This window comes from Poecilia mexicana, unplaced genomic scaffold (genome assembly GCF_051168715.1).
Source record: "Poecilia mexicana isolate PSO_F unplaced genomic scaffold, ASM5116871v1 scaffold_14, whole genome shotgun sequence".
Taxonomy (NCBI): Eukaryota; Metazoa; Chordata; class Actinopteri; order Cyprinodontiformes; family Poeciliidae; genus Poecilia; species Poecilia mexicana.
This window is the reverse complement of record NW_028263383.1, coordinates 10,436,926-10,458,255: the sequence shown is the minus strand read 5'-3', so window position 1 is coordinate 10,458,255 and position 21,330 is coordinate 10,436,926. Positions and strand designations below refer to the sequence as shown.

The following is a 21,330-nucleotide window of genomic DNA, read 5'->3' as shown; positions in this document are numbered from 1 at the left end:
AGTTCAAGATGTATGTATACGTTTGCAAGACGCTGTACATACATGCATTTCACATCCAAGATCCAATAAAAAGGGTCTCTGTGCAGGCCAGGTATCACAGCATGTGGGGATGCACAGCCAGCGGGCTGAGCATCACATCCGAGCAGCAGCACAGAGCTCAGTGTGCTCCTCCTTCACACACCATCTGACCAACGCACCGTCAGCATGAGTGCATCAATTTCTGCCGCTGCACAAAACCCCAGTGTCTGGTTTCCTCTCAGCAACCCTGGCCAAAGCACTGCTGCCCATTGTTCCCACTTTAAATAAAACATAGCCCACTCATTTGGTAAAAAGGATCCTCTTGTGCATAATTCAAGAGACGGGTATCAGTTTAAGGGAAGTTTTTTCTGTCTTTCTTTCTGTCTTGTAAAGTAGCCTCCTCTTCTACACAGACTGTACAGCAATTAGAAGTGTTATAACAGTATTTAGAGCTGTCCCCGGTGTTTTACGCCAGCCATTGCATCAGGCTAAGTTGTTATCTACAGTTCACGTTGTTTGAAAACAATGAATCACGAAAAGTGGAGATGTTTTCGCCTGCCTCTTATCTGTTTTCTAATCAGTTAATCAACGAAGCCCGACTAGTCATCACAGCAGGTTTCGAGAGAAAAGGCAACAAAAACTGCAACTGTAAAGGAAGAGTAATAATAGTCTTTGACAAATACATATTGATTTGTTTTGCCACATTCGACAAAACAACTGAGAGCAACAGTAGATCCACTTCAAGGACACGCGATTTTCCAACAGTACAACTTTAATAACTATAACTGCAAAAATGTGTTAAAGTAAATAATATTTATTCACATAGATATCCCCTTAATAAGTGAATTATTAAACAAAAAGCCAAATGTTGACAACCGAAACTGAGACGTACGGGCGATACCGACATGCACCTGCTGCTGCCGAGAAATTTCACTTACCTGACAACATTCCCGCTCACTTTGGGTTCTTATAACTTTTCTTGTTTTCCTCGACTGAGCCGCCTATCCTAGCGAGAGAAACAGCGAAAATATAACAGCATGACCTCACAGGAACAAGTCCTTTCCCTGCGCCATGAGTGGTGTGGCTGGTAATAAGCTTTTCTTTCCCTCTACTCGCAGGGAGCTTACCTTATTCCCTTCCCTGGGGAGATAATAGGCTGGAAGGTAACGGAGAAACGATCAGACCAATCAGATGCCGCGGTGGGCGGGTCCTTGGAAAGCAGGAAGCTGCATTGGTCAGTTGATAATTCATGGAAGACCACTGAAAAAAATATCCCGTCCTGTTTTAATGAGGACAGGATCATCTTTAATGATCAACAAGACCAACAAAATAAATTTCAATAACACCAGATACAATGTAGCATCTAGGTTTTCTTTAATTAAACTAACAATAAACCGATAAAGTAAACTCTTAATGCATGCATTGTCTAACATTAAAAGACATATGATTAAGTATCAAAAGACAAAAAACCCCATCAAATTATCCTTAAATAGATAACTATACATATTTAACAGACTGTTGTTTCTGGTTTAGTATATATTACAAGGCATTTGTTAAAAGTAGCACTGCTTTCTTTTTATTAATTATCTGACAAAAAATATAGTAAAGCTAGTCTTGAATCTTTAAACAAATGGTGGATAGGGTAAACAAAACAACTACAGGGCAACAAAAAAGATTACCAAATTTATGCAGCAAAAGAGAAAGTTTCAAATCGACAGTATTATGTATTTTCCAGGGCCATAAAGTGCCTTTTATAGCACTATCAAGTAACTATGTTACCTTCAGTTGCCTTAATGCCATATATAGCAAAAGAAGGAAAAGAACCAGAGATCTCTTTTCAGTACTTATACAATAGGAAGTGCTGGAAACCAAGTCATTGGTTTCAAGGTTAGAAAACAAAATGGTAACATAAGAGAGTGCTATGGTTGTTATGAAAGGTGAAACGAGTATGACAAAAACATAAAAATGGAACCAATGGTCCATGGCTCTTAAAAGAAAATGTGCTTATTCCAAAAATAAATGAATAAAATAAAATCCAAGCAGAAAAACAAAACTGAGAAAAAGTCAAAGTTATAAACAATTAGAGTTCATATTAAGAGTTAAAGTTTTGAGGTCAGCACACTGAACTGAGATAAGCTAATCATTCATATGAAGCTCTGCAATGCAAAGCTATATAAACTACTTTGAATAGTTTTGTGGTTACATGCATAGGAAGATTAATTGAGCACAAATGTTTCTTTGAAAATAGACTAAACAAGAAAGGCTGAAATATTTGGATTGTTTTCAATGTTAGGAACTGAACAATTTGTACATTTGCAAAAGAACAGCTTGATAAATATTTAACATGGACCTTTAAGCCACATTAAATGTGACAATCTATGATAAAATAGCTAAAAAATTTTTAGAGTCGTTTGCACTCATTTCAAGTCTAAAACCTGCTTAATAATCCTGACAAGGTTTGATGGGGCCAGAAACAGAATTTGATTCAGGCATTTTCACCTCCTGTTGTACACAATAGTTCAACTAATATCTATGTTTGAATGTCGTGCGTTAGTCCACAGTCAAACAATAGTCCATTCCAGGAAATGTATCAGTGTGACCTCTGACAGTCCTGGAGCCCCTGGGGGACCCCTGCAGGTGTGGTGGCCCAAGCAGTCGCTTCATTCATTTGTGCTTTGGACCGTTTCAATCCAAGCTGTGATTATTTCAATGCAATGCAGCTCAACTCTCCTCCTATTATTAATAATCCTGCTAATAAAAGCAAGAATGTAGTCATAACAAAGTAGGAATGAATGGAAGGAAGGTAGGAAATTAAAACATGGTAGTAATTTTGCTCCTGAAACCCATCTCTCCACAGCAGCAGTCCAAGCAGTGATCATCAGACATTTAGACAAGTTTTTGAATGTTTGATGGAGAGTTGAGATGTATTTTTAGTAATGTGAAGTGTTTAACATCTTCAGAAACTTCACATTATTCTCAGTCTAAAGATCTTTCTTCAAACTGCCCGTCGAGTCTCCCACAAACCTTTTAACAAACTTGATATAGATTTTCTTCAACAGTTGAATTCTTATTGCCACTCTTCTATTGTGTTTGAATCTCATTTATTGTGCAAGGCCACTATCATTTATGGAGTCATCTGATTTTCAGTTTCCAGATATCCCACAGACTGAATCATTTAACTTCAGTCAGCAACAAAAACTTTAAGAGCAAAACTCTTACAAAACTCTACATTTAAAAACAATAGCAAGTTATGTCCCTTATTTTTTGGCATCACTCCTAGTAAATACATTTTACTTAAAGTGGCAAAAACTATGATCATGAGAAAAAAGGACAACTTATAAAGTTCTACAAATTTTTTTGTGTAAAATACAAACCATGATTTTGTGTTGGGGTTTTATAACAAAGAAAGCATAAGTCTATGACAATAAGAGCACTCATTTCCTTTGTAATTGTTTAAAGCTAATCTTCAACCCAATGATTAAAAAGACTTAAATGAAAAAAGGAAAAGACGCCTTGTACATTTTTTCTATTCTTTTGTTGATATTTTTATCCAGATACTGCATGAACATCTATTAAAACAGCTAAAACTTTTCTATTTGTTCTCCATCTTTATTAATTACCACCATTTAAATTCAATACTGCTCAGCTGACTACTGAAAAGCTGCTCTGGAGTTGTATCCTGTGCAGATAAAAAATCTTTATCTTCTGCTCTTCTTGGTGATTAGAAGTGTTCAGGTGAGTGGTTCCCAAAGTTTCAGTTTCTGAATCAGCAAAACAGCAGCAGTGGAGACTTGTATATCTTTAATTATGAGCTGAAAGCAGAAGGGAAAAAAGTTTCTGCAGCCCTGGGAGGATTTATCTTTTGAGTCAGGACTTAAGGTGTACCAAAGCCCTAGACTGTTTTCTGGTCTAGGGAAACAGGATTTCATTGCTTTTGAGTTAATTCACAGCATTTGCCATTTGCACATAAAGCAATCAACATTCACTTAAACATATCCATATATATATATTTTATTCTCAATACGGCAAAATACAAAGAATATTTAGGACAGACTCCCATTAGTCACAATTAATACTCACTTCACAAGAATGCTTTTAAATTACATAACCTAAGTTTGAAGATCAAACTCAACAGGTACCTTTAAAACATATTGCATCCATCATATATAGTATCTCTATCAGTTCTCTTAAAAGTAGCCAAATTCAGATTATTGTACATTGTGTATGCTGCTGGTCTCACTACGGAGACAGCTTTTTTTTTTTTTTCTTTTTTAGAAAAGTTCTACAACATACTGTAGAAACTGCTACAACTGCTCTGAGGTGAGGCGAAATCCCTCAGTTTCAAAAGACATGTTGGACACGGTAAATTCATGTCTCTCTTTCTCAGGAGGAAGCAGACAACAGACTGTACACGTCATCCATCCAACACGTGAGCTCAACAATATACACGTAATGAAATACACAGCTCCATATCAAATACAGAGAAGACAAAAAATATCCGCATTTGGATTTAAGAGACGTTACCGATTATGTGGTGACTGTGATACTATGAGACAGTGAAGAAGAAGACAAAGTATACAAGCACGTTAGAAGGAAGATGGAGAAATCAATTTGATTTACAGTGTTAACACACTGGGATTTCATCTGTAACAACTTGGGGGAAGAGAAGGAAAAAAAATATGTGCATAAAGTCTCTCACAATATATTTACAGCATTTTTTTTCCTTTCAATTTAATTAAAAAATGCCAACCTGGAGTAAAAAGTTACCCTTAAAGACATGTTATATTTACAATTTATACAACTGTATTTAAATAGAAACATGCAAGTGTTAACATCTTCCTAACGAACGTCCAAAAAGAAGAAAAAAATAAAAATAAAAGCAATAACTTCATCTTACCCTGGATTCGTTCAAGTTAGATTAATTACTACTTACAAAGAAATCTCATCAACAGCTCAAAAACATTTACATCTTCCTATTTCATAAAATAATTGTTAAAAAGGTGAAAAAGAAAAAAACAAATGGGCAAAAAAATAAATAAGCGTGAGTAGCAAAACTGCTAAAGATCATTCTAATGCTATTTTCTGTTTTTAGATTTCACTACGAGATAGTGTAAGGAGCACAAAGTGTACCAGTGTATGAAGACAGTGATTGGGTCGGCGAAACCCACTGAAGAAAAGACAACTCCAGCTTTTGTGTTTGGTTATAAAAAAAAAATAATTATTATGTACACAAATATTATACAACATTACAGAAAATTGCAAAAGCTAAAGGCATTGGCCGCTTGAGTTGAACAGGTTTCTCACTGAGGTGGAAAAAAGAAGGAAGAAAAATCCGAAGCATAAAAATGATTTCCATCCCCTTAAAGATTTTTTTTTGTTTGTTTTTGTAAAAATCCTGCATAGATAAAAAATAATACCTCCTCTGACTTTGTCCTCTTGAAGTATAAGAGAAAATAACAGTATTCCCTCTAGCAATAGAAGTCCAGGGAGCCAGTGGAAAAATCTAAAATATACAAGCAACAAGAAAAATGGTCCAAGCTGGGCCAAACAGTAAGCAGTATTTGGGTTTTAAAGAAAAAATAAGAATAAAAAAAAAAAGCTAAATAAATCTCCTAAACTTTGTGGCACTTTCTCATTTTATCAAGAAAAATCAACCAATAATTTTAGCACAAGTACTATTTGACCCAAGCTTGGGATTTCGAGCATGTTGTCTTAATCAAAAAATAAAAGTTTCTCCAAGTAGTGACAATGGCATCTAAAAATCCTTAAGCATTACAACTACAGATGCACCAATCAGTCAGAGATCAGAATCAGACAATTTTCACCTCAGTCTGCAGCTCAAATAGAGAAAATGCTGAATTTTTTCCCCCCAGTTCACTAAATGTCATCTATTTTCAGTATTTAAAAGTATCACCAATTGAATTTGAACTTTTTTGAGATTAACAGACGAATGATCGAAACATATGGTTTGGTTCGTAGATTTATCAAAGAACCTACAGAAAACATTTCCCGTTTTCCATGTTATGTTCTTTAAAAAGGGGGAAAAATATCCAAATTGGTCAAAATCGTAATGTGTGGGTCTGATTTAAAAGAAAATTGGAAGCCTGATTGGTGCATCTTTAACTATAAGCTTTATTAGCATTACTAATTTAACATGTCTGGAGAACAACCAGCTGTATTTACTCAATGCTTCTCCAATTTCCTTGTAAGAAAAGTATAATTTCAATTTTAAAAATGTCATTGCTTAGGAACAACAACAGTACAAACACGTGTTCATATACTTCCCCCCCATAATGAGTCTTGCAGTTTGCTCTAGCTAGAAGACAAATGATCTGCTTGGCATATAAATAGAATCTATAGTGGTCGTTATATTTCTTTTCTGAGATATACAAAATCTTTATCACATAAATACAACACTGCTAATCTCTGTCAATGATAAGATTTGTCCCTCTTATAAGAAAAAAAATCTCATCTTTACTTTTAATTTGTCTTAGCCCTGACGAATCAGAAAAACCTTGGTTTGTTTTAAAAACTACAGAATAAATAACTGCATTTGCATTGTATGTGTGGACACAATCTGCAATACTTTTGACAATCCCTGCAGTTCCTTAGAAAAATACACTGTTAACAAAGGGATCAAAAACAAGGGAATAACACCATGTGAGAGAGGCCCTTGCTTGAGGAAATTTCTAAAACAATGTAGCAATAAAAGTGTCTCTCAGGAGCTGTTGATAGAATAAGTTTAAATTATTAAGCTAACTATGTCCTGCAGTTTGATAAGAATCTAAATTTCTGATGGACTGTCTCTGACAAATAAAATTACCCCGTTTTAAAAAATAACTTCTGAATGAGACTGTATCACCTGAAGCCCATTCTGGTATTTTCAAAATATGGTCGGAATCCTCCCTAGACTTTCCTCCAGAGAGCTGAAACTAACTATCTCTCTGTAATCCTCTTAAAAAGATTTAAAATTGTTTTTTCTTTTTTTTTTCTTAAAAAGTATAACTGCCAGCCCTAATTTGCTACTAAAAGATGATTACAAATGCCATCAAGTGAGGAAAAACATATTAAAAAAGAAATCAGATCTTATTGGTGAATTTTCCTGTAGCTCATTTACAAGGCACAAAAATGATAAAGAGAAACCTTCATTTTAAAGCACCTTTGGTGTTTCTGGGAGGTACTTTGGTGAAATAAAGTATAAAAACAAAGTTAAAAGCCAAAGTAGCCTAAAAAGCAAAAGAAAAAAAGAAATCACAGGTTTAGTGTACTCATAAGAAATAATCCCCACAGCACTTTTAGCAGAAGAGATAAAAAAAAGACCTTGAAGATTTTAATAGGAACGTCGAAATGTGAAGCCAGGCCAGAAGCTCTTGGGATATTTGATGCGGTGCTGCTGAAGGTGTGAGATTTTCTAAATTGCTCAGTGTTGTTTTGGCAAGCTGGTGCAGAGAAATGGACACAGTGTTGGAGATATGTCTCAGAGGATAACAGCATGTAAGAATACATGGAGGACCAGAGGTGGGCTGTGTTTGCAGATATGTATCTGTGTTGTGTCTTTGAGCACGGGCTGCTAAGTATGAAAGGCTGAGGTGTGTGTGTGTCTGTGTGTGTGTTTGAGGAAGCAGCTTGCAGAGATCAAGTCCTCGCTAGTGGCTAAGATTAGCGTCCAGTCGCAGCCAGTGGAGACCCTGCCGAGTGTAACGCACCAGTTCTGTCATGCTGCTGGTGTTGAAGATCAGAGGACCCATCACTTTGTCCAACTCAGAGAAAAAGTCTGGGAAAGCAAGAGAAAACAAACAAAAGCTGAACAACAGGTAACAGCTGAGCATCAAGTAAAAGCCAGAAGATTGTGACATTAAAAGTCACACAGTGACTCCTCAAAATCCATAGTGTCTCAAATCTCAAGTGTTTTCCAGTCTTCAACAGGTTTTCTTCCATTTCTTCCTTGTTGAAGAAATTAATCCCCACAGCGTGATGCTGCCATCACCATGTGCTATAGTGGAGATGGTCTTTACAGAACATCTGTACTGAGATTAAATCCGACACAGGAGGACTATTTCCTAATTAGGAAACTTCTGAAAAGTTATTTGGTAATTATCTTCTAGGACTTGTACAGAAAAGAAGACTGAATAAATCAGTCTGTTCAGGTTTTCATTTGGAAAACATTTTAAAAACTATGCATCTTTTTCTTTCCACTTCATAAGGGTGTCCTACTTTATTCTGGTCAATCATACATTTTAATTAAAACACTTCAAAGTTTGTTAATTTTATAGATTAAGTTATTTAAATGATTCTGAATCCAGTTTATCAATATATGAATTCGTCATTTTAATAACGGGTCCACTGTTTTCTAAAAGTTTAGAAACCCAATTTCTATCCCTTGCTTATGGAGTTTTGACATTTCTTTGGAAATTTTGCCTCTTATAAAACCTTATCTAATAAATTCTGTCTGCATTTCTTATTCAGCACTGATTTTATTTTTTCTTTCAAATAATAATTAATATGTGAATGCAAGAGTCATGACATCTGGAGCCAACTTAAGTACATCTTACAACAGATAAGTTTGGAATAACAAACTATAAAACCTGCCCTTTTACCTTTCTGTTCCTTGGAAACCTGCTCCGCCTGGTCCCAGATCTCTGTGGCGTACAGGAAGTTGGAGGTGACCTGGACGTAGCTGGCAGCCATCTGGTGGATACGTTGAGGTATGGTCACAGATGAGCTGGCACTGCTGTTGCTGCTGACTGACGAGTAGCTTCCTGCTGTGCCTGGTGAGAGTTTGGGCGACACTGGAGAGGGCATTCCTGCTGCCTTACTGCGGACAGAAACAGAAAAATAACAAGTTTAATGGCTGTTTTTTAGGATATACATGTACTGCCTCACAAAACTTCTCATAAATTCAGATTTGGAAGTTGTGGCACGTGTGAGAAATCGTTAAGTGGTTGTGAATGCTTTTGCATGGCATTACATATGAAATGCATGTAGCAGAATATTTAAATTATCATACAATAACAAAGTTAACTTCTATAAGAAATGACAAGGTATGAAAAGTAAATATTTAAATGCAAGGATAAAAGGGATCACATTTTTTCTGAAAATCTATCAGGCATGTTTGTACAAAATCTGCAAGAAACATTTCTTTACACAATAAGATTACATTTCCAAACAAACAGAAGCAGATGACTTACTTTCCCATTCCAGGAGAGGGAGCCTGGGTGTTACTCAGAGAATTCTGTCAGGAGAAAAAAAGTGAAAGAACATTATGTGCAAAGAAAATGCATATTTACAGATGAAAACATCATGCATGGAATATTTTACGACATTTGAAAGCTTTCCCATGAAAACTGGATTGGAGTTTATAAAAGCTGGAATACCTTTAAATGTTCTGTGAGAGTTTTGGAGTATTTTAGAGCGCTGTCTTTCCTCAGCTTGAACAACCGCAGATAGAGAAGAGACTGGCATTTGAGACTGCGGAGAAAAATGTGGACAAAGACTTTTAGAAATCAAAAATAGAGTGACAGTTTATTTGGAAAGAGTCTATTTACGATCACATTTCCATAAACTAGTTTATGAGGGTTCAGGACACTTCAACCACGTGAAATGAAGCATCATCATGTGGTGTCAGTAAATACACTTACCAAAGGACAGCTAGCCTCTTGTCTGCTGAAGTGGCATCTGGGGCCATGTAGCTTTTTAACTTCATAGTGTATCTGAGTGCAAAGGCAGGACGGAGTTGTAGGTTAATAACACAGACATCAAAGTTAAAAAGGACTGCAGGACATTTACATAAACCATAAAAAAACATTTTCAACTTTGCAGGAGCAGCAGAACTTGACAATCTTCATTAAATCTTAGACCCACGAAAAGTTTCATACCAAACACAAGCAAGCTGTGTTTAGTAATTCCTCAATTTTCTGTGTGTGTTTGTTGTGTTTTTGCTAACCTGATGAGCTCCACTGTTTCAGCATACATCGGGAAGGGAGACTTGGCTTCTTGCGCGCTCTTCTCCAGAGCGTTACCGCATTCGATGAACGAGACCACGGCATCCAGGTAGTACACTGCCTTTTCAAAACGGTTTGTCTGTGAAAGAGTGTGATCAAAACACTAAGAAATTGTGGGGCAAATACTTTTATTGTGTCTCTAAATGCAGAACTAAATGTTAACATTTTATTCATTTGACAAACTGCAGTTTTCACACTAACAGCATACGTTTGTTGATTTTGCACTGGAAGTTTTTGTGTTGCCCTTTGACTCCAGCAGCAGGGTACAAATAACTTTACAAAACTGAAACATTTTTAAGTTTGTAAATCTGTATGTGAGAGTATGCAGCTAAAAGATGTTGGTTCTGTAGCAGCGAGATTATGACTCATGAATTTGAAACAGAACAATAAAACAAAATCATATTTTAAAGTAGACCTGCATACAGCAGGTAACGTTACAATATATTCAGCTATTAAACTTTTTGTTGTAGAGCAGATTGTGAATAAATGACGAGACGTAATATCTAACCAAATAGATCCTTTGCAAATCAAATGTAACAAACGTAGAAACTGCAATAAAGATTAAGATTCAACATCTTGCACTGGACTAATTTTGTGTACGTAATATTAATTTGGACCTTTGAAGTACACAGATTCACTGCTCATCTACCTAATGCAGCTGGCTTCACTTCATTTTATGGTTTAGATAAGATGAACCATTAGTTTAGATGCTGAAACCAAACATATTAGAAATACACTGGCTTTACCAAATGAAATGTTTACATTTTTATTGTACTGTTTTATGAATTTAAAAACCACTATTACTGAATCGAAACTGTGTTTTGATGACTTTTAGGTTCATGATCAACTTACTTTGTGGTTAAGTTGCATTTAAAAGCAGTCTTTAGGTTAAGTTTTGTTTTCCTTATCTCTCATTTTAGTTAATCAGCACCAGGAGACGGGGTTTTTTTATTGGTTCATGTTATGCTTGATTGTTAGACACTAATCTACCATATTGATTTCTCTCTCTTCTTCTGTACATGAAATTGTGAACTATTTAGAGTATAATTAATATTTCAGATGAGTTTTGGATAATTCATGTACTTTATAAAGTTTACCAAAGTCTCTTAATTTTATGAATATTTGTTTATGAAACTAAAGTCCTCTCAACTGCACAGCAACTTGCATAAAAACACCACCGATCCTAGCAGTAAACTTTGTTCTTACCAGTGCATCAGCATTGTGCTTGAGTGTCTTAGCCTCTTGCAAGTAGTGATCAGCTGAATGAACCCTGAAACAAAATTATAAGCAGGTCAAACAAATTTACTAATGTGTATAATTGACTAAAAAGATAATTATTTCCGAAAAAAAAAAAAAATTAAAGCTAGATCTCTTCCCTAAATAGGCTAAAAATAACACAGAGTTCTATCAGCTGGTCTTTCACAATGGATTTATCGAGGTTTTTTCAGTCATCCAGGCAGATCTATAAACAACGTCCCTGACCTCCAGCAGCTTCACACAAAAGCAATGCAAAAGAGCCACAGCAATCTCTCTGTCCCACAGAGGAAACGGATCCTCCTACCTGTCCTCAAACACCATCTTGGATCTCTGAGACCTAGAGCCGTCCGTGGAAAGAGGAGGCACGGCCAGCTGGTTAGTAGATATTTTCTCCTGCAGAAAAACAAGTTTTGTTACATTAGAAAAACAGAGTAATGGACAAAAAAACATTGTGATTCTGTAAATTTGGACATATGAAAACAGAGAACTTCTTCCTCACATCGACTTTGCCGTCGCGGGTGCTTCGTCCCTTGTCGTCTCCTTTTTTGTGTTTGGAAGTGGAGCTACCCTTGCTGCCATGGCTACCTGCTTTTTTACTCGTGCTGCTGCTCGATAGCAACGTGGATGATTGGTTTACCGTCCCCTTTCGACTTGGATGGTCTGACTTGGGTGTCCGCTGAGGACCCGATATGGAGGGAGAGGGTACCGGCTCCTCTTTCTTCTCCAAAGGTCTCTTTGACCTGGTGGAATACAAAGCATTGCTCTGATAAAGCTGTAATAACAGACATAATTTGCAGCTATAAAGTTCTTAGAGTGAAAACAGAGGAAGACGACATGTTAACATTACAGGTACTTCATTACCAAGACGTAATCAACAAGCACATATGTGAATTTCTGATTTACGCTTAATGATAATGGGTTTATTTTCTGAATTGTAAGAGAAGTAAACAAGCTTGTGGATACATTTGCTTTTCCTTACAAAATGAGGCAGTGCTGGTGCACCAAGTGGGCCAGAGTGGAGTGAATCATTATAAGGACAAAGAGACAGAATACTCACTCTTTACTGCTGGTTTTATGAGGAGACTGAGTTTTATCATCTGGCTTGAATCGCTTACTCTCTGGCTTCGTGCTTTCCTCATCGGTCTGAAAAAAAAAAAAAAAAACATCAAAAAATCTCAGGAAAACTTTGATTTATAAGTGGTTTGTGTCTTGTTTTAAATTTAACAACCTATAAACTTGTACTATGCGTTACGTATTCCTGTTTTTTGCAATAGTGAAAGATAAATCTCTCTTTTTTTTATTTGAATTTCTTTTATTTTTGTGGCATTTTTAAAGCCCTGTGGACATTTTTTCTGCTTCTTTTTCCCCCTCTGATCCACATTCAAAGCCTTGGGAGACACTTGTTTTGGTAAAAATTCAATTTGTGGCATATCCACATGGCCATAAAATCCAGAAATTATTCCTCTTGCATTGAATGATATTAGAAAAACACTTGAACACCTGGAATATATTAGCTAACTTGGAGTGATTTTAATGCTGTGTACTCTGTTGCTGTTGACCATATAATCAGAACACATTGTGGAGCTCTAGCTGACCGCAACAGAAACAACCGCTTCTTTGTTTTATAAGAAATTTGTAATATTAAATAAAAACAATTTATTTGTTCTGTTTGGTTGGATCACCTTGATTATTGTTTTTACCTCCTTTTCTAACAGACTTTTTCCTTTCACTTAACTTTCTAAATACATATGCTTGGATACTGGACTCTTTTTTTACAGTCTTTTATTGTGTGTATGTAATATTCTAATGTAATGACAAAATGAAATTTGAGTTAGTAGTTGTAAGCAACAAAATGAAAATATTTGACATCACTGTATGTGTAGTAAATGTAAATGAGCGTCACTGAAAAAAATAACTGAAATGAACTTTCTGATGATATACTAGCTTATTGAGATGCACCTGTATGTGTATGTAAATAGTCTTACATATTAGTATATGTATTTAATTACAAATGTGAAGATATATTTATGGTCCATATATGTACAAATAAATGATGATGAAACAACAGAAACAAAAACGGTTAAGCTCGGCTAAAATATGAAATGGAAAAAAGTGGAAGACAACTGACTGTGATTAGCAAAGAGAGAAGGGGAAGGATATTTCCAAAGAAACGCTTCCATCTTCTTTTTTTAAACATTTTAAGATGTTAAGAATGTCTTTACATATATTTATTTCCAGTGTTAAGACATTAAAAACCTTCGTAATAAAAAACCCTACCTTGTGTTTCCTCTTGGACTTGCTCTGCTTACTGCTTTCTCGATCTTGAGAATCTTCCCTCTCCACTTTAATCTCTGCAGGCTCCTTGTAGGGCCGCCCTGGGATCCTCGACAGCAAGCTGAGATCTATGCGAAATAGGAAGGAAAGGGAAGGGAATGGGTTCATTTCGTCCAAAATAAAAGGAACGCCTCGCTCAAAAAAAAAAACATGCATCACACCAAACAGAGGAAATTTTTTCCATGTTACTGTAAGGCGTATAAGAAGTTTTGACTAACCAATCTTGACGAGTAAAACTTGCTGCTGAGGTTGTCTTGTGGGGTAGCGCTCCTCTGGGTCGCTGAGCGGAGACAACATGGGCGAGAAAACGCACACAGGAGTCCGGATGCTCTCCGTATACTTGGGAGTCTGTGACGAGGACGGAATGCTGTCGTTTCCCTCGGAATCAGACGAAGAAGAGTCTGTAGAAAGAATTTCACGAGACTTGGTTTGCGCCTTGGTCTTCCGTTTGTCTGTGGTTGTGGTGACAGAAGCTGCCGACGGCCGTGGAGAAGACTTGGGTTCTTTTTTGATGCTTGGTTTGCGTGAGCCTTTTGTGGCAGCAATGGGCCGGAGAGGAGGAATCTCTGGAGCCGGTTCAGTCTCCACTTTCAGACCTCCCTTGGGTTCCTCCACCACAGGGGGCTTCTCAGACTTCTTAGGCTGCTTTTTACCGACTCGTATTCTGGGATTTGTTCCACCTTCGCTCTGGGCGGGGGACTTCTGTCGCCCCCGGCCACCCTCGGTACCCTTGTCCCTGCTGGGTGGTGGGGGGGCAGAGTCTTTGGAGCTGTAGTCTCGGCCTTCTTTTTTACATTTGGGTGGAATCAACCAGTTGTCCAGCTGCCACTTGTTGGTCACAGGCTGTTCAGGCTGAAGCGGAAACAGCAGAACGCAGAATTAAGAGAGGCAATCGGAAAGTCAAATACAATGTTCAAAATTACAAAATTACAAACACTATTCCACATTTTATTGATGCATCTCAGGAACATGGCCAAAAATAAAAATAAAACAAAACAAAAAAAACTTATGTCAGTTGAACAGGCTGTAAAAAAAAAAAATCTTTGGGCTGGACAGTACAGCTGAGAAACTTAACACAATATAAGCGCTTCATAACAGTTGATATCAATAACTATTGATCAGTTTATATTTTTAACAGCTAAAATATTGCCAAGTAGTGGCGTGACCTCTCCTGTTTCATCCACCATTTTCTCTCCACGTTGCTGTTTTATATTTTTAAACAATTTTGAGGCAAAACCTAAAACTACTACTGCGCAAGTTACTCAACATGTTGTTGCTTGGTAACCAAAGAGTGAGTGAGTTAGTTGATGCCACCAGCCTTACTAAGCTGGTCTTGAAAGGTTGAACAGCAAAGTTTTTCCTCTGCCTAATCCTCCCAGAACTGTTCCTCCCAGAACTGTTGTCCATAAACAGTTCATTGAACAGATTTTTGTTTTTGTTTTTCCTAGCCATTATTGTCCAAGTAAAAGAAAAACAAAACTTAAAATATTTGACTATGTGTAAATCTATATATGGGTTTCATTTTGTTGCTCTTGTAACTTACTGAGACACACCTATCTAGTCTAAATGTTTTTTTTGCGGCCCCACAGTTTAGTACGATGTTGAGTGAGTGATTACTTCAGGAGAGGCGGTCCGTGGGCGCTCGTTGGCCTCGCTGTCCGTCGTGCTGCTCTCACTCTCGCTGTCAGAACCAGAGCTGCTCTCGGAGCCGCTGTGGCTGCTCGAGTCATCCCTAGACGGCTCGGCAGCTTCACTGTTATTGCTGTCGATGGACAAAAACAGAAAGTGCTTAAATCTTACAAACAGCAACAGGTAAATGTAATTCTCTCACCCTCCATGAGGACATAAAACATTTACATTCATATATGGCTTTAGGTAATATTTATATATTTTTTTTTAAGATTTAAAATTTTTAATATTTTTTAACATGTACCATCTTGATTTTTGGTAAATTTAGCATTCTATTTTTTTTTTACAATGCTAAGTAAGTTAGCATTATAATGCTAAACATAGCAGGTATTGATTCACTCTATAAGATTATTGCTGAGATTTATGTCAACATTAAAATATTAAGAAAATGGCTCTACAACTTATCTTTTCTGTTTCAAACAAAAGCAATTTAATAATGGTGAAAGGTTTGGTTGTAATATTTTCTGACTAGCTTAATTAAAAAGAACAAAGACGAACTTCGTAGTACCGAAAAGTGAAATATGTTTAACGGCTGGATTCATACTGCTAAGCAGATATGATGCTGGCTCTAAGTAGGCATTATATATATATATATATATATATATATATATATATATGTATATATATATATATATATATATATATATATATATAAACAAAAAACATAGACAATAACACTACAGGGAGAGTTTTAGAAAACGTAGTATCCCAAAATATGCATACTGAAATAATCCACTTTTAATAAAATGTAAACACAACCTGATGGACTCGAACAACACTGACTTCTTCATGCTGCCAACCTCACCTTGCTGATGTGTTCCTTGAGGCATTCTTGGATTCTTGTTCTCCATCGCTGTCCTCGCTGCTGCTTACTATCAGATCTTCCTTCAGCATGCTGAGCAAACAAAATTTTGAGATGATGAAAGCTAAGTGCTACAACTGCTGCTTCCAGGGCTTGAGTTTTGTTAAGTCCAAGATAACAAATGTAGTTATTTAAATTTTAATGTGAATCAATGAAGAAGGAAAAAAAACATGCACTTCTGACAAGCCACACACTTACGTGCTATCTTTAGGCTGGTGGGTGCTGGAGCTCTTTGATGAACTACCACGCTCTAAGACAAAGAAAATTAAAGTGAAACTTTACAGAAATACATAGTAGGTACACAATTAATTGTCAACATGAACAAAAAAAAAACAAAAAGTGCAAATATAAATTTGAATTGCAAAACTTACTATGTCCGCTTGGAAAAGGGTGTGCATCCTAAGGTAAACAAGAAAAATCAAAAATGTGTTTTTTTCTTTTTCTTTTGCTTTGAAGTTTGTCTGTTTGGCATATTTAAATCCACAATTTAAAATAATAATTATCATCATCATCGTTTTACAAAATAAGGTTTGGCTGTTTCCTCCTCATAAAAGCAAAGAAAAGGCCTGACTGCCCTTATGGAACAATCAGAGAATCACTTAAATGAGTTAAACTGCTGGCACAATGCTGACCTTGGTGGGGAATGGAAACTTGGAGGGTTCTGTTTTACAGGGAGTGTGGATGGCTGTAAGTGGAGGAGGCCATGACTGAGTCATTTCCTGAAAGAAAAAAGGAATTCAGAAAAAACACACACACGCGTGCACACACACAGCAGCATATAAACACAAGGAGTAAAAAAACTGAGATTAGGACCAGGGTAACGCTGAATAATTTCAGTCGATACCGTTTCCCTCTGTATTCTGATGATTGATGAACTATTTAAAAGAAAAAGACCCGTTTTTACCTTTAGGATTTCATCGACACAGTTGGCATCACCGGATCCCTGTTGGAAAAAAATCATTACTTTAATGATTAGCTGATGTTTTCATAAGCATGATTTCAATAGAACAGGTGAGGAGGCTTCCACTTAGAGCACCATGAGTCATCCTTCAGACATTTTGTTTTTATACATCACAAGTTAGAATGTTGTTGCGAAAGCAGAAATATGTTCTGTTTGTTCTCTTAATAGTCATGGAGAAATTATTTTCTAGCTTGATAAGTTTTATAGACGATGTCTTACCTCAACAGGCTGTGACGGGATCTTGAGTTTTGTAAGCGAAGCTTTGCCCATGGTCTTCACCTCTCCCATGGTGCTGCTGTGTGACTGGCCGCCGTAGCCTTCGGCCTGTGAGCTCTTGGGTTCGGCCGTTTCCTGGCCATCCATAGGCCGCACGTAAGCCGTGGGCTTTTGCAGCATGGAGCTGGGCTTGGAGACGAGCGACGGAGGGAAGGCTTGACTCGAGTGCTGCCCACTGGGGAAAGACGTGTGAACCCGTGAGGGGGAATCCCAGTTAGCTTCTCTGTCTCTGGGTGACTTGTTGCGGTACTTGTGGTGATGCTGTTCAGCAGACAAGGAGCTCCGCGAGTGGCTGCTGGAAGAACTCAACGAACCCTTCGCCGGACTTGAAGTGTGAGACTTCGAGTGCTCCGAGCCTCCGCTGTGCTTACTAGATTTCTTTTCCCGCACTTCCCCTCTTTGGCTACTGCTGCTGCCGCCGCTACTGCTGCCGCTGTTTCTCTGGCTGCCGTGTCCGCCTGAGAGTCCGGAACGCTTCTGTGACTGAGAGGAAGATCCACCCGGTGGTGGGCCTACAGGAGTCCACTTACTGCTCTGGCTACCACCTCCACTACCCACACCTCGCTGGTCTCCGCCAAACAAAGGCGGGCCGGACTTCTCCTCGGAGGAAGACGAGCTGTTCGAAGGTTTACCCGGAAGCTTTGGAAGAGTGTCACCAATCGGCTCTTTCATCTCGTCGTAATTGCCCAACATGCTCTGGATACGGTTGGACAGTAAATCTGCCTTGCTGGCCTGAGAAAAGAACCAGATGATGGAGTGATGATTAATAACGAGGAAAGAATGAGTGATGCAGATATCAGAAATAAGTAAAAACAGGAAGTTGAGGTAACAATGAACCAGAAAAGGAAAATAAAAAAAAATGTATTTGTGTAGTTTTCGCTTCGGAGGTCATACACTTCAGTGTAAGACCTGAAGTGTCATACACTGACACTTCAGCCCTGATTAAAACCTAATCAGGGCTGATTAGGTTTTAAGCCTAATCAGCCCTGACCATTAACTGGTCTGATATGTAAAAATCTAATCTGTTTTGCACTATTTCTAAGCATGGTGTGTTTACTGCATGAAGCACTTTCAAATATAACTATGAAGCTTTTTCATTTTTGTTGAATATGCCAGACTTGAAAATTCTAACAGCCTTTTTAAAAAATCCTCAGAATTTTTAATCCCCGTTTACAGAAACTTCTCTCTGACTCGCACTGTGAGACGTCACCTCTGCTTCAACACCAGAGGCACTAGAAAGAAATATTTTCAATGCTGGTTTTAAAGCTGCAATTATTTTTCTTTAAGATGAATCAGAATCTTGTAAGGCTGTTATGAGCAGATCACAGCTTTTAAACCATGAAATCAGACACAAAATGATACTGGATGAGTCTCTAAATTTACCCTAAACAATGACAAAATTTCACACCATCATTGAACAAAAGAAATCAAGAGTTATACCACTAGTGATGGATTAAAAAAACATGTCCAAACCATAACTAGCCCAAGAGCCTCACCAATCCCATTTGTTTATTCTGAGTTCTGAGCAGCCCTTCTGAACTGAGATAAGGGTCAGCGTCGGCACGGAGGTTAATCAATCACTCTGAGGGCCACGGGTTCCAGTTGATTTGTTTGCAGACTGTGCAAAGTCTCCAGTTTCACATGCAGTCCCACACCTCCATTTTGTTTGACAGATTCACACCAAGGGTGAGGAAACACAAGCCGTTATCTGCAGCAGGAAATGTTAGCGGCTTGGTCATAACGTGCACTCCTGCACCTCCTGCTAGCATGGGGCCTGGGTCTCATTAGCACAGCTGGAGGAAGAGTAGTAGCACCTCTTTGGCTTCTAGTTTGTTGGTTTCAGTCGATGTTGCGAACAGCAATGAAAAAAGTCAAACTAAACTATGACCGTTAAGTAAAATGTTGGGTAAATTTAAGAAGAGTTCACACAAAGGATTATAGTTTAAAACTGTAAACATTACAGCTTCATTATTGTCTTAGTTTGTAAAGATGCTTGATTGCACCACTTCTCACTGCGTTTGCAGAGTACTAGAGCTGTGCAGCAATATAAATATTGTGTGAGCATATTAAACAATGAGTCCATTGTGCAAAACTGATTGTATTGCACTTTTGTAACAAACCATAACCGTTCAGGGGTCATAGCAGAGTCAAAACTTACTCAAACAAAGCGGAGTTTTTTCAAACTGCAAGAAAAAAAAAAAAAAAAAAAAAAAAACTTAAAAATGAACTCCATTTTAAACTGACCCCACAAAATTCATTGTTTAGTCTCAGATACCAAGCATCATACAAAAGACAAAGTAAATTCAAATATTTTTTAACCTAATGTCTACTTCTGCTTACCTGTATGGAACTTTGTTAGAGTAGATGCAATGTAAACAGAAACAAGAACACTCAACGTGCTTTTTGTCCTTTTCAGGTCTCATTAAATTGAGGCATAATTTGGTAAAGAGACTGATTTGAGTGGTGTTGCTTATAGGTCGTCTGTTTTAAATTAGAATAAAATGTGCTACATGCAACAGCGTTTATAGAAAGTTAAATACTCCTCACTCTGCGCGAATGAGCAAGCATATAAACTCTGCCCCATAAAAAGGTTCCTGCTGCACTGGTCTAGATCCGGGAGGCCGCAGCTGCAGCTGTGTGTGCACACGGCCTTTTAAGCATAATGCTGTAAACTTCCACTTAGTGAAGCATGACAGTCAGAAAGTCAAACTAAAGCTTATATAAGGGTCGCACAAGCAGTTGGCAAGATACCCACAGTTCGAAAAAATTGAGACTTTAAGAGTTTCTTTTGTCATTCTTAGTCTGCACAACTTTACCATTAAAGTCAACTTCATTTTAAAAGGCAACTTTCAAAGAAAGCTTGAGAAAATCTGCACAGTAAAATCTGTATTTTATTGATAAAGGTCAAGGACTCTTCCATCTTTAATGTCAGCTTTCATCTTTCACTTTGTTGTGGTCCAAAACACACATACACACACCCTAACACTCATTCACCTCTGGTGGCTTTCCCATCAGAACAACCTGTCAGAACACATTCCCTCCTGCTTGTTTGATGGCTAGCTCCAGCTAAGAGAGAGGAGCCACTTACATCTGTTCAAATCTGGTTAGTGGCAAAGATTAGAACTGGTTCAGAGAACTTAAAATCCTCTTTACAATTAAACTGGCAGACAGGAGCTGGCTGGCCTACATTTGCACATGCAGGTATAATGCGGAAGACATGGGAGGAAGTGCAACACCAACGTAGTGAGCTGCTTTGTTTACTTTTAACAGCTGACAGACTTGAGTTGTCAGCAGACTGATTTCTGATTTGAAAGTTGGCTACATTAATCACCTAATATTCTTTGAAACAAATCATTATCATAACACACTTTAATCTCTGAGATTATCTGGATTAAAACAAGATGAAGCATCACTATGAGACTTTTCAGACATGTCGGAACACAACAACGTATCTTGTGTTTTTTTTCCTGTTGCATTGAGCAGATGACGCAACAGTGACAACTGCACTGCTGTGAAAGCTCTTGATAATAAAGTTTTCACTTCCTGCCTATGTCGCAAATACCTGTTAACTGATCAGATACATACCATCTGTGAGAGAAAAAAGAAAAAGAAAAAAGAAAAACTTGCCACTTTGTAGGGTTCAGGGAAGAGGGGGGAATTTGCTGGAAAGGCCTCTCCTCCTCCTCCCTGTTGGATTTCTTGATTTCTCCTTTCTCTTTCTTTCATTCGGAGCACATTCCGGTCCTCACGGTTCATGTTGCTGTCAACACAAAACAGAGCATCGAGTCAACATAAAAACATGCTACGCCAGCTCACATGATCTTAAATGAACAATTTTAGGTCGCACAGGAAACAGAAGTATGCAGAAAGCGCCCTGGTTGTTTTTTCCCCCACAACATTTCATAAAACATTACCACATTTTTCAGGCTGCC

The 21,330-nt window shown here is 37.6% G+C and overlaps 2 protein-coding genes across 6 annotated transcripts in view; both read right to left on the bottom strand.

Moving 5' to 3' along the window:
- The window catches only part of shroom1 (shroom family member 1), a 31,716-nt gene extending 30,463 nt beyond the window's left edge, over positions 1-1,253 (bottom strand). For 2 of the 4 annotated variants that reach the window (XM_014999203.2, XM_088012768.1), the window contains exon 1: positions 957-1,252. The gene's annotated coding sequence lies outside the window, so the exon portion shown is untranslated. Of the gene's footprint in view, positions 1-956 lie in introns of all 4 variants that reach the window. The other 2 variants (XM_088012767.1, XM_088012766.1) reach the window with 2 other exon arrangements.
- Positions 1,254-4,013: 2,760 nt separating this feature from the next.
- aff4 (ALF transcription elongation factor 4) overlaps positions 4,014-21,330 on the bottom strand; it is a 31,335-nt gene continuing 14,018 nt past the window's right edge. For both annotated transcript variants that reach the window (XM_014999196.2, XM_014999195.2), the window contains exons 2-21: positions 21,026-21,158; positions 17,342-18,130; positions 17,066-17,104; positions 16,794-16,880; positions 16,533-16,560; positions 16,360-16,411; positions 16,105-16,194; positions 15,228-15,372; positions 13,829-14,462; positions 13,554-13,678; positions 12,334-12,419; positions 11,776-12,016; positions 11,581-11,669; positions 11,226-11,289; positions 9,962-10,098; positions 9,657-9,728; positions 9,393-9,486; positions 9,207-9,250; positions 8,616-8,833; positions 4,014-7,792 (exon numbers count right to left, since the gene is read on the bottom strand). In XM_014999196.2, coding sequence (XP_014854682.2) covers positions 7,665-7,792; positions 8,616-8,833; positions 9,207-9,250; positions 9,393-9,486; positions 9,657-9,728; positions 9,962-10,098; positions 11,226-11,289; positions 11,581-11,669; positions 11,776-12,016; positions 12,334-12,419; positions 13,554-13,678; positions 13,829-14,462; positions 15,228-15,372; positions 16,105-16,194; positions 16,360-16,411; positions 16,533-16,560; positions 16,794-16,880; positions 17,066-17,104; positions 17,342-18,130; positions 21,026-21,154 — 3,291 coding nt within the window. In that variant the 5' untranslated portion in view covers positions 21,155-21,158 and the 3' untranslated portion in view covers positions 4,014-7,664. The remainder of the gene's footprint in view (positions 7,793-8,615; positions 8,834-9,206; positions 9,251-9,392; positions 9,487-9,656; positions 9,729-9,961; positions 10,099-11,225; positions 11,290-11,580; positions 11,670-11,775; positions 12,017-12,333; positions 12,420-13,553; positions 13,679-13,828; positions 14,463-15,227; positions 15,373-16,104; positions 16,195-16,359; positions 16,412-16,532; positions 16,561-16,793; positions 16,881-17,065; positions 17,105-17,341; positions 18,131-21,025; positions 21,159-21,330) is intronic.